Genomic DNA, 12,132 nt, shown 5'->3' on the forward strand with positions numbered 1-12,132 from the left:
CGCAAAATGTGATTGTAAGCGCTTAACCTAACAAAGCCAATTTTACCAATTCTTTTTCTTTTTAATGTTTGTTGAAGTCCAAGGTTGGTTTTTACGGCGAGATTTGCAAAATTCAAGGGGTAAAACGGGGTTCACGCGTACTAAGTAGCTTGTATCTCAATATAAAAGTTTATGGTGAAAAGGCAGGTAGGTACCTACCTACTTAAGTCTTCTTGAACTGAAAAACAATAAAAAGAAATATTTGACTTACCATTAACTGCAATTTCTGGATATTCTTAATTTTGTTCACCCGCCTGTAACATACAACAACCGGTGTAAGAAGTTTTCTCTACGTTCTACCCGACATCATATCACATTGATCATACTTCATACCTACCTACTTTACTACATTGATAAACAATAACAATAATTTGCGGTGTAGTTATTAATAAACAAATAGACATGTAATATATTGTTATTTAGCAATAATTATAAATAAATCCCATTAAATTAAGCATAAACTTGGTTCTACTGGACAAAATATCAATCAACGGTAGGTAGAGGCTCTACCCTCCACTAATATCATCGACACAATTTATTTTACATTAATATATAATTAATCATTTAATGTACCTATTACGGTGCAACCAAACTATAATATGTACATTTTTCATTGATTGTAAAGGACCTACCGAAAATTTTGCAGATCGTCGAATATTTGAACATGGTGTACGTCGACGCAACGCAACTCGTAGAAAAAATGCTCGTGGTATCGAGCGAAACGAGAAATTCGTTCTTAACAGTTGACATTTCAAAACTGACAATGACAATGACAATGCTATCCCCGCCTGTGGCCACTGTCATCGCGCCCATGAAGCTACAGATAAAATGGAGGCCACACTCCGAATACCTACTTGAAGCACAAACTATGTATCACTATTTCGCTCTCTGTGGGCAGACTCTCTCTTTCTAAATAAACAAAAAATATAAATGTGCTCAAATTCAATGAAACTCAATGTAAAATCTTTATTTCTTGACACAGGTATCATTAAAAATGATAAGTATAAATACTGGTAAAACGTTAAGAAGAAATTACTGTAAAAAATGTGAAAAATGTTTACAATGATCCAATGTCGGAAATCACGAAATAAACACTTACGCGTGGAATCTTATGTCACTTCCAAGACACCACGTACTACCGCAACCACGCACTACAAAATTATGCATCATTTCTTGTGATAAAACAATGATTATTCTTGTAAACAATCTCAAACGAAATTAACTGCATAATAAACAAAATAGTAAACAACCGCCATGATGGGCCGGATTGGGCCGATGTTGCCACATGGTACCGATTCCCCAGGAATTGAGATTGTAATTCTAGTAGGGAATTTAGTGCAAGAACCCCTCCACTTTGGTATAGAAGGCTCATTTTTGCACCAGTTGTTCTTTGGGTGCTCCTGAGTAGATTTCCGTCGGTAGACATCGGGAGCCCCCCCTGTGGTAGCAGGGGGAGGGGGGGCAAGTTTCCTTCTGCCGCGCTTCACTTTAAGGTCCATATCTTCAAAACTATGGGTATTAGGGCAAGTGTGGTGTCATTTTCGGATAATTAAAGGATGGCGAATTCATTTCTAGAACAAACTTTTTGCCTTTTCATACAAAAAAATAGAAATACGGAGTAAAATTCACAAAAACCAAAAAGTATTTTTTTAAATAAACGTCGTTTACTTTTAAACCACTGGAGATAATCTAATAAAAAAAATATATCCTGAAAGCTACATTTATCAGGATTATAAATATATACCATTGTATGGTACTTTTTTTGAAAAAAGTAGGTGAAAAAAATTTTTTCTTCAGGACACAGATGGCGAATTTTGATACGCGTCGGAAATAAATATTAATTTTATCCATGAATTCATACTATTTGGTTCATAAGCAAGTAAAGATTATTATTTTAGAATTTATTTAGAGTTCCTGGCACATCATGCTACCATGATTTGTATTTTTTCTTAAAATGTTTTGTTATGACATTGGACTGATCACCCAAGGTTAAACAACATCATTGATATTATAGGATTCATTTTGATAGTAGTAAAGTGTGTGATAGCAAGTTTGAAGTGAATAGAATAATGAATGAGAAATTATATTGTGACAAAGATGATAGAAGTATGTAAAGACATGAAAGAAGTATGAGGTATAAAACGGTGTCGAATCCTTCAGTTTTGATCACGGTGTAAACGAGATTTCTCTGTGAAAACGGTTGGAGATTAATAAAAATCTTAAAAGAGGACCCGTTAGTAAAATAATAAATAATTTATAAAGATAAATAAATGGTACAAGGTACAGTGTAGGGTACAGATCCTTCATTTGATCATGGTGCAGACGAGCTTCTCTCCGTGAAAATAGTTGGAGATCAAAATAAATAAATAAAGATCTTAAAACATGTCCCTATAAATTATAAGACTATGCATAGCAAATGACTAACAGCCTTACTAATAAAAAGTTACACAGTTGTTGAACTACTGATAAACATCGAAGACTACTAATAAAAATATTTTTGACATAAGCCTTGTACAACAGTGTTTTAGGTTGTATGAGAATTTACACTAGGCTTAATCACTCTATCGACCTTGTTTAGCAGAGATAAATCACAAGATGGCCGATTCCGTTGCAATCTAATCTGTGGTTGCAATTTAGCTGCGTATGTTTATGTCAATTTTTTTGCGATTTTCATTAATTATCAACGTTGTTCACAACGACTACAAATTCGTCCACCAAGTCGTTTCACCGCATCCGTCGACAGCCCAGCCTACTCCGCTGCGATTACATCTTCAAAAGGATGGATTACATGCACTATTTTAATATAATTGATATGTGGGATGATGATGAAGATCAGAGTAATCGAAAGGGCAAAATGTATAAAAAAAGGGCTGATCCATTTTTACTAGACGATGCGGAATTCAAGTATAAATATAGGTTTAGCAAAGAATACATACTAAAAATAGTGAATTTCATACGAAACGACATCATACAAGACCGCAGAGGATGTGGTATATCACCTGAGCTGCAGGTGTTAGCAGCTCTGCGGACATGGGCACGCCAAGAAGTGCAAGACGATGCTGCTGACATTCACGGTTTGAGTCAGCAATCTATCACTAACGTATGTCGTCGTGTAGCCCTTGCATTGGCAAAAAGAGCTAAGGATTTTATTTACATGCCCCGAAATCTGAGTGAGCAAGAAGAAGTTATAACTGGATTCCGTGAAATATGTGGTTTCCGGCACGCAATAGGTGCCATTGATTGTACACACGTACGAATAAAAAAAGTTGGTGGGCTATCCAGCCAATATTACATTAATAGAAAAGGGTTTTACTCATTGAATATCCAAGTGGTATGCGATGCCAAATTGAAGATAAGGGACATTGTGGCAAGGTGGAGGGGTAGCACACACGACTCAAGAATATTTAATGAGAGCACCATCAAGGAGAGATTCGAAAGGGGGGAATTTTGTGGGCGGCTCATTGGAGATGCTGGATATGCCTTGACTCCTTTTTTATTCACTCCAGTGAATAACCCGCAGTCACAAGCTGAAGAAGCGTTCACGGTCAACTTGGAGAATGCCAAGTTGTATACTGTGGCATTGGCAGTGCTGCATAACATTGCCATAGACATGGGCGAGGAATTAGAGGACCTGGAGCTACCAGCGAGCAGACAAGTGCACCCAGTGACAATCCCACAAGCAGGTTCATCTGAACATGTTCAGGGTCAGGCTGCCCGAAGAAATTTTATTAATAGATATTTTTAAATAAAACCAATCATCTATGAATAAATTTTTTTTATTTAAAAAACTTTACTACCCTCCTCTTTTTTTATTCTTACTTTTACTTCAATAATTAAATTGTAACAATCTTTTAAAAAATTACTAGCATGCACTAAATGGTAGAGTTAAGTTGGACTTCAAGAAGCATATTTTCTAATTTAAGTTTTTTCACTTTGAGTTTATGCTCCTCTTCTGCCCATTCATGAGCTTCCCTCATGTTTTTGACTTTAAGATTATGCTCTTCTTGTAACATTTGTACTAATGCTATATCTCTATTAAGTCTTGATTTCTGAAAGCAAAATAAAAAAAAATATTATAAACATCATTCCATAATAACATTGTCAGATCAAATTATAAATAAAGTTATTACAGTCAATGGTCATTTGTTTAGTTGCAAGATGGGGCCTGCCTAACTATTCATTAATTCACTTCACAATGTTACAGAAGTTCCAAGAATAAAGGGTAGTACAATGATTTAAAGCTACTTTGCAAGTATTGCAACCATAAAGAGGTATACATGATTTTTAAACAATACCTACCTCTTTTGCCTTCAATTTTTTTATTCTTGGTGTTGGAGGTATGTTTGAGTTTGTAGATTTCTAAAAATTAAACAAAAAGTTAGATTCAATTGAAATTAAAATTTAAATAAAACATTGATTCATATTTAATTAAGACACTTACTAAAGGAGATCGTGTATCCTCCATTGGAATCTCATTAATTTCTTCCACAATATCTTCTAAGTTGGGATCTGGATGATTTTCTAGCTGTAAAAAGATAAAATAAATAGCTATCATCAGTATTTAATGAGGTTAATGATTTGTATCATGTAATTTTATTGCCAAAATGCAATAATTTAATAAAGTACCTACTACTTACTTGAGTTATGGTATCGCAATCATACTCATTTGTACCCTCTTCAAACTCCAGCGGCACCATTTCCATGATTTTTATGGTGTCTGGGTGAGGACTTGGAGGTTTACAACCCCCACCAGTTGCCTTCAAAGCTTTCTTGTAAATGTTTTTTTTTTTTTTGCTTCAACTTTCATCGCCCGCCATTGCTGTTTTAGTTCCACCAAACAGCGGTCTTTGGTGTTTAATTCGTTAAAGCTAAAAAATAATTTAATATTATGATAACATTAAGTAGTAATTTTAATAAAGGCAGCAAACATGGAACAGCACATCAATTATTGTAGTGACTGCAACTGGCAATGCTTGAATAAAATACCTATTAAGAATAAAATAACTATACCTATAAAATAACTATTTTTTTCAGTAGAAATGTAGTTTGATGTGCTGCTGACCATATTTTTTGACATTTGCTAACTACAACTTATCATCTACAACTAGGTAATTATTTCTATTTTCAATCTGCTATCTACTGCTAAGTTGCTAATTAACTACATTACAATTTGCTACAAACCAATACATGTAGGTACACAACTTTTACCATTTTAATATATCTTCCCATGCTACTTTTTTTTTGTTGTTAGTATTCGTGTCAGTGTTTTTATTTTCAATTATATGTACTTTTTCATCAATTACTTCTCTTAATAACTTCTGTAGTAAAAATCGAGAATATTAGATAGTAGACTTAGATTAATAAAACATAGTAGAGATGAGATAAACACATAAAAGCAGGTTGGTAAGTATAAAACCTCGGTTTAAAACCACACTTACCTTTTCAACTTCTTCCCAGTTGGGATTACGTTTTCGTTTCTTTTGTTGAAATTCCATTTGAGCACTGTGAAAGTAAAAAATCACTTTTTCTAAAAGAAAGATTCGTTTGTTTCGGTTTGTTTGATGACTTTCACAGATGATTTTGATCTTTGATGCACAGAAGACATTGACTTTTTTTTTTTATTACGTTCTGAAACGAATTTTCGACTCGCTTTTAAAACTTTTGTACGAAAATGTCACTGAGCTACACGTGAGCTTTCATTTCCGGTTATTAATTTCTGAACGAAGCGGGTTTAGTTAATCACTTCGTATGCAACGTTTATTAGTAAGACCAGTGCATTGCGGGTGCATAGTGTTAATTACTCCTTATTCATGGTATAACTCTACAGCTGATCAACAACTGTATATGGACTTTTTTATTAGTAAGGCTGTAAATGTCTAATAAAATATAATTAAAAGTCGACTATAAATAAAATAAAAAACTGTACCAAATATTATGAATGTTTATAAAAATAAAGGGGCCGGCCCAGTGAAAATATTGTGTAACGAATATTGACAAAATGATAATACATAATAGGTACCTAATGAAGACTTATTTATAAGCTACGAGTCAAATGACCGTGCTAAAAATTATCTTATAAGACAATGACTATGAATAAACTTATGACTTATGAACTATGAGTANCTAATGAATATTGACAAAATGATAATACATAATAGGTACCTAATGAAGACTTATTTATAAGCTACGAGTTAAAATGACCGAGCTAAAAATGATCTTATATTAAGACAATGACTATGACTAAACTTATGATTATGAACTATGAGTATGTAACGGATATCTGATAAGGATAAGGCTTATTGAGGCAAGATTTTAAGTGTGAAATCTTATGAGTAACTGTGATGCTAATCAATATGAATATGAAGTAACTAATATCATAAGTATTAATTTAAAAAGGAATGTTTCTGCCATTTCATTCCCTTATTTATTTTTTTTAATATCTATGAAATCAAACACTAAACTAATTAAAATGTTTTTATCAATTTAGTAGGTACTACAGTATTTTTACAACAAAATAATTATAGCTTATACATGGGGATTATTTTACAATTTACTTGAAAAAAATGGGGTCATAAAACTCTTAAATTATATATTTTATGATTCTTTAAATTTTTGAGTAGGTACCAATTACATTGTTACTAACTTTTGTAAAAATGAAATGATTCGTCTTCGTCTTATTTAGTTAAGCATAGTGATTAATAATATTCTTTTTAATAAAATGATGGTTTGTGTAACCTAATTAAATAAAAATAAAAATTGTAACTATGTTATTCAAAATTACAAATTGAAATGACTGTTCAGTTAATGAATAAAAACCTAATTGTTCATGTGAAATTATTTCTTATTTTTACTGTGAATTTCAATGTTTATTTGTATTTAATTATTAATTTGATTTAAATTACATAAATGTGTTATTAATATAAGATTTGGTTTATCAGTTAATAACGACATTATTCTATTATTATTAAAATAACCAATGTAAAATTTTTGGCAAGGTGTATTTAGAAAAAGTTATAATTTTTTTCAACCATTAAAAATGTTATTGTTATGTAACATTAATTTTATCATACATGACATTTATAAATAGTGTATTTTATAAAGTGTCAATTTATATAAAATCACGTAGTATTGCAATAATGTATGTACCTTCTAACTTTTTTATATTGTATACTTTATACAGTTTCTACAATAATTGTTTTAATTGTAATTGCCTATATTTCAACTTGATTATTTTACTATTTTATTGGAAATTCAGTTCAGGTTCAAAAGCAGCAGGCTTTTAATTTTTATTGGCTGATATTGTGATGAAATTATTTAGCAATCTGTTAAAATCTTGATGTAACAAAACAGTAACATAATATTATAATGTATAAAAACAATATTTTAAATAGGTATACCATTATATTCCAACAATGTAAAATTCAGATCTTATCATTTCTAAAAATCGTAATGTTCAACTGAGACAGCTTTTTATTACATCTATAGAGTATTTTATCTAATTCATTTGCATTTTAAAATTTAATGAATTGAGCCTATTTGAAAATGTATTTTTTATCAATATAATTTCAATCATATTAATGAAATATTAGTATTGTGTCTATAAACATACATATTTGGAATTTACAAAATTTTATTTGGTTTGAATTATAATTTAAAATCAAAATTATTATTGTATTGTATAATTTTTTTAATCAAATAAAAAAAAACTAATGTTTTTTCTCAAAAAAAAAAAGGGGGGAGGTGTAGTGTGTACGCATCCTTTCCCCATATTAGGCATAAACCACTAGTATATAAGCTTAGGATAATCTTCATTCTGACGATTAAACCTACAGTGCGCACATCTAACTGTTTTATTGTGTCTCCCGAACGTCACACATTACAGTGGTTTCATTACATTAAAACTTCAGCTTATGGCTTCAATGCTGAACGTAAGCTCGGGAAGAAGACTGGCAGCTAACTTGATGAAAAAAAAAACATCAACTGCTGCGAACCGTCTTCCTGAGGTTATCGGTCTAAAAGGCAGGTAGGCGTCTTACTTATATTAATCTGTGGTCTTACGCTGCGGACTTTTAAGATACTTAAAGCATTTCAAATCTTCATCATCAAGTCACATCTGATCCGAAGTCGTTTGACTAACGCAACTGCTGTCGTCACGTGGGTTCGTGATTTGTTCTATCACCACCAAGAATTACAATGCCATCTGTCAACAGGCTTCCACGAAAATCGAACCAACCGAAACACGTTAAAGTTCAAATTCCCACGTAGATAGGTGTTAGTGAGCTAGCTATCTTGCCTATTACAGCTAATCCGGTGCCTGGATATAACAAGCAGCCTGACTGATTGATGGATGACTGGCAGGCGAAACCAGGTGCTCTTACAATGCGGAAGGTTCTATAGGAACTATACGCGATTGTAACACTGCTTCTGGTGTGTAATTTGAGACCATTTCATACTAATTCCCATTTGACATTCACTAATTGACGGTTCAAAATACTGCATTTATTTGAAGTAGCCGATACAGATAAGAATTAAGCCATAGTCAAGGTTGACGTGTGATTGGCATATACAGAGCGCGTACATTGAATCTAACAAGATCTACAATTAAAAAACAAATGAGTTCTATTGGCAAAATAAAACAAGTTTAATTTTATCGTGTTAGGCATCGAATTTCGTTCAATGAAGTGTACAATAGACGTGATACAAAAACAATTAAAAGTATCAATTACGATAGCGGTAGTGTAATATTATTATCACTTAATGTGTTTGCTGAATTCAGAGTCATGGTCTCAAATGTCTGTGCCAAATTCATTTAAAAGAACAAACACTACTTTTTAGGCATCATGCAATCATGAAAGTAACTGAAACATTATGCTCATTTTTTTTGTTTTGTTATTAGAATTGTAATTGTGGTACAAGTAATTACAGAACAATAATTAAAAGCAAAACTCTACATATTTATGTTTCTACCAACTTGGGTCTTTACATCTTGTAATGTTAAGGCTTGGTATGGTACTTTACGCGCATTTAGATCAGTGAGTAACTGAGTATACTTCTGTACTTTAAAATTAAATGTTTGAGTTAAAAAATGAAAATTGTATACTTAAGTATCTCTTCCTGCCTATTTTATCTTTAAACAGGTATTAAACACGTTAATACCACGTAAAGTCAAAGTTTTCCAATAAAAATATTATTAAACCAAAATATACGAAATAGAGATGCACTCAATCGCGCGTAGGATGTTATCGATATGCTTTTTATCGAAACAGGTAGTAAGTTACTACCGATACGACTACGATTTCACGGTACTGCTTCCGGACAGCGGTCGTAAATTTAATCGACCGTAAATCTCTCATCGCTCTCTGTTTACATGTTTGTAAGTTCGATATTATATTGCCTACTATATCGTTGTTTTGCACCTCATATTCGCCATAAGCCCACTCAATAAGATAAGCAAATAAATTCAAATTGTTTGTTTTTGCTCAGGTACAACGACGAGGAACTAAATCACGAACTGTATTAATTTCACGTTGATATTTGATTTACGGCCATAGATACCGGTGTATTTTCGTCCAACCTATAATTTTGAGCCTATTATGGTGCACTAGTTTGCGCATAATGCTAATTGCTAATTGACTTAATTGGTTAACCTTTTGGTACGTAATTTCAATTTGTTTCGCTCAGATTACTGTAATACGATACGCATAAGTAATAAGGCACGTTGAAAATATATTTTGGTTTTAGTTTATCGAAAGATCAAACGCTATGGCCAGAAGAAGGAAGTATTGCAACATATCAAAGTTAAGCCCACTTGCAGTAACAGCTTTATTCAAAGCAATTAAGCGAACCAATTAACAGGATCTGTTCCTGTTGAATATAAATTAACAATGTCCTAATTACAAGTATTACGATGTTAATAACGAGAAATAGTTTATCGATAATATCGATATTAATAAGGGTCTCGTTTCAACACTATTATATTTCACTGTACGTGTTTTTAATTTTATAACGAGCAGGAAGAACTCTTCGGAGATTATGCAATCAGTGACCGACATTATTGGTTAAGTATGATAAAATGGGCAATGAAATATGTAACGGAAATTAAAACAATTGGTCAGTGATTATGTTAATCACCGCTGATTTGTGTTTCTTGGGGTTGAGTTACGTCTAACGGGTTCAAATACGTTATTAATTTAATGTTAAAATCAGACAGCAAGCAATTAGTTTCATAATTCAGTGGTTTCCCACCCCTGAGCTTTTTGCAGTCCCTAAAATATTCTGCATTGAAATAAGTATCATTTAGTAGCATTCGCAGCCTACCTAAGTACTGGCTCTTTTTCTTTATTTGGAGCGACATTAGAAAAACAAAAGAAAAAAAAACATTCGGTAGTTCAAAAAAAGAACTCTCATCTCGATCAATCAAAGCAAATTACGTCATGCCAAATCGAGCCTCGTAATCGTAACACCATACAACCACACCATAAAAACCATTGTACAAAGTTCATTGACGCACCAGTGATTCATAGCCATCTGCTATCACCATTTATTTATCTCTAGCATTCTAAAAAAGCTAATCAATTTTAATAATGTTTTTTCGGTGCCCTTAACTTTTTGCGATGCGTTTTTATTTTGCTTCAAGGTTGGTTTCGTGACAATGAACGTACTGTCACGCTAGTTAGCGAGCTTTGTTTTTTAGCTTCTTGTTTTTACCTTTTTCTGAGTGGTCAGCTAAAAGAAGCAAGGCGAAATTTCGAGATTTAAACTGGCACTGATCTAAAAAAAAAGCGTACCGCCACGATAAAGAGTTCAAAACGACAACATAAACGGCTATTTGTTACCTTTAACGGTTGTTAGTCGCCGTGTTTAAATAAGTAATTTTTAACGAAATATATTTGACTTAGGATAATAAAAGTCGACTTGAAGAAATTAGTAGGAACGCCATCGTCATCACGCACGCGTTGGTTTGGCCAAACCTTATAATTAACAAAAAATATTTGTTTAATGACTCCTGAAACTACAAAGCTTGTTTGCGAGCAAGTCCACCGAACATCGCACCCGTGTGTATCGCAGCTAACAATGGGAAGAGCGCAGTCACGACCCGCGATGTGCCCGCCGATTGCTCTAGCAGGCCGAAGTGTGAAATATCACGATCCGACTGCTAAATGCCGTGAAATGTCGGATAAATATGCAACTTTGCCCGCCCTCGTTAGCAGGTGCTTTCGCGGATTGTACGAGTAGGTATAAAGTATGAACTATACTTGTTATTGAACGCCATATGCTCGGACTGCGGGTGACGTGATCAATAGCTGGACATGACGTCACTAGTGCGGATTGGGCGCTGAGGCATTTCCGTGACTATGATAGTACTTCTATCAATTTTTGTTGCAAAATAGCTCCTATAACAACTGGATAAGTTGTCAGAGTGTTCAAGCTTGATGTGTCGTCGTCAGTAAGATTTTAGAATGGTACCTGAGACATGGATGACTCTAACAATAAATTCACAATGTTTTTTTATCATGTTATTATGTCAATTCCGGTACCGGAGAGCGCAGCGTAGGACGTCCACCCACAAGGTGGACCGACGACCTCATAAAGGTAGCTGGAAGGCGCTGGATGCAGGCCGCCACTAACCAGCCATTGTGGAAATCATTGGGGGAGGCCTATGTTCAGCAGTGGACGTCCTGGCTGAAATGATGATGATGATTATGTCAATTTAAAATCTTTCTTGTAAGTAGTAATGAGTGCAAAAATTGTATTCAAGGTAGATGCCACTTCAAAAGTTAATGACGAGGATGCATAAAACCATACTTTTACACAACTCAAAGTTTATTCAAGTCACACGTATGTTTATTCCCAACACAGATTTTCACTAAGCATAAGAGTTCCTTGTTATTCAGCACATTCAAGTTAGTGGTGACCTTTTAATTAACGTTATTACGAGAGCCGGGATCTGTGCTCGTTAAATCGCGTTATAACTAATGTTGGCCTTATTTCGCTGGTTTATGTGGGAAAATAGCGTCCCAGCATAACCGGAATGATTAATTAAAGGAGACACCATAAAATATTCAATTACACTTTTGACATTCTTCATTCGAC

General features: G+C 33.4%; 2 protein-coding genes and 2 long non-coding RNA genes across 4 annotated transcripts; 2 read left to right on the plus strand and 2 right to left on the minus strand.

Annotated features, from left to right (window-relative positions):
• Nucleotides 1–247: 247 nt before the first annotated feature.
• On the minus strand, nucleotides 248–781 carry LOC114365014 (uncharacterized). The gene is made up of 2 exons (XR_003656899.1): nucleotides 672–781; nucleotides 248–293 (listed from the first exon to the last, which is right to left on the minus strand). It is a non-coding gene; the product is annotated as an uncharacterized LOC114365014 (long non-coding RNA).
• A 1,688-nt stretch (nucleotides 782–2,469) lies between these two features.
• On the plus strand, nucleotides 2,470–3,808 carry LOC114365008 (putative nuclease HARBI1). The gene has a single exon (XM_028321427.1). It carries the CDS (start codon nucleotides 2,819–2,821, stop codon nucleotides 3,782–3,784), a length of 966 nt encoding a protein of 321 aa, XP_028177228.1. The 5' UTR covers nucleotides 2,470–2,818; the 3' UTR covers nucleotides 3,785–3,808.
• A 30-nt stretch (nucleotides 3,809–3,838) lies between these two features.
• On the minus strand, nucleotides 3,839–5,657 carry LOC114365010 (uncharacterized). The gene is made up of 5 exons (XM_028321429.1): nucleotides 5,478–5,657; nucleotides 4,677–4,907; nucleotides 4,481–4,564; nucleotides 4,339–4,398; nucleotides 3,839–4,088 (listed from the first exon to the last, which is right to left on the minus strand). The coding sequence occupies exons 2-5, from the start codon at nucleotides 4,740–4,742 to the stop codon at nucleotides 3,912–3,914; spliced, it is 387 nt and encodes a 128-aa protein (XP_028177230.1). The 5' UTR covers nucleotides 4,743–4,907; nucleotides 5,478–5,657; the 3' UTR covers nucleotides 3,839–3,911.
• Nucleotides 5,658–5,919: 262 nt separating this feature from the next.
• On the plus strand, nucleotides 5,920–6,419 carry LOC114365013 (uncharacterized). Its single transcript, XR_003656898.1, has 2 exons — nucleotides 5,920–6,054; nucleotides 6,198–6,419. It is a non-coding gene; the product is annotated as an uncharacterized LOC114365013 (long non-coding RNA).
• Nucleotides 6,420–12,132: the final 5,713 nt, after the last annotated feature.

This window comes from Ostrinia furnacalis, unplaced genomic scaffold, assembly GCF_004193835.3.
Source record: "Ostrinia furnacalis isolate ACB-3 unplaced genomic scaffold, ASM419383v2 OfSCF7532, whole genome shotgun sequence".
Taxonomy (NCBI): domain Eukaryota; kingdom Metazoa; phylum Arthropoda; class Insecta; order Lepidoptera; family Crambidae; genus Ostrinia; species Ostrinia furnacalis.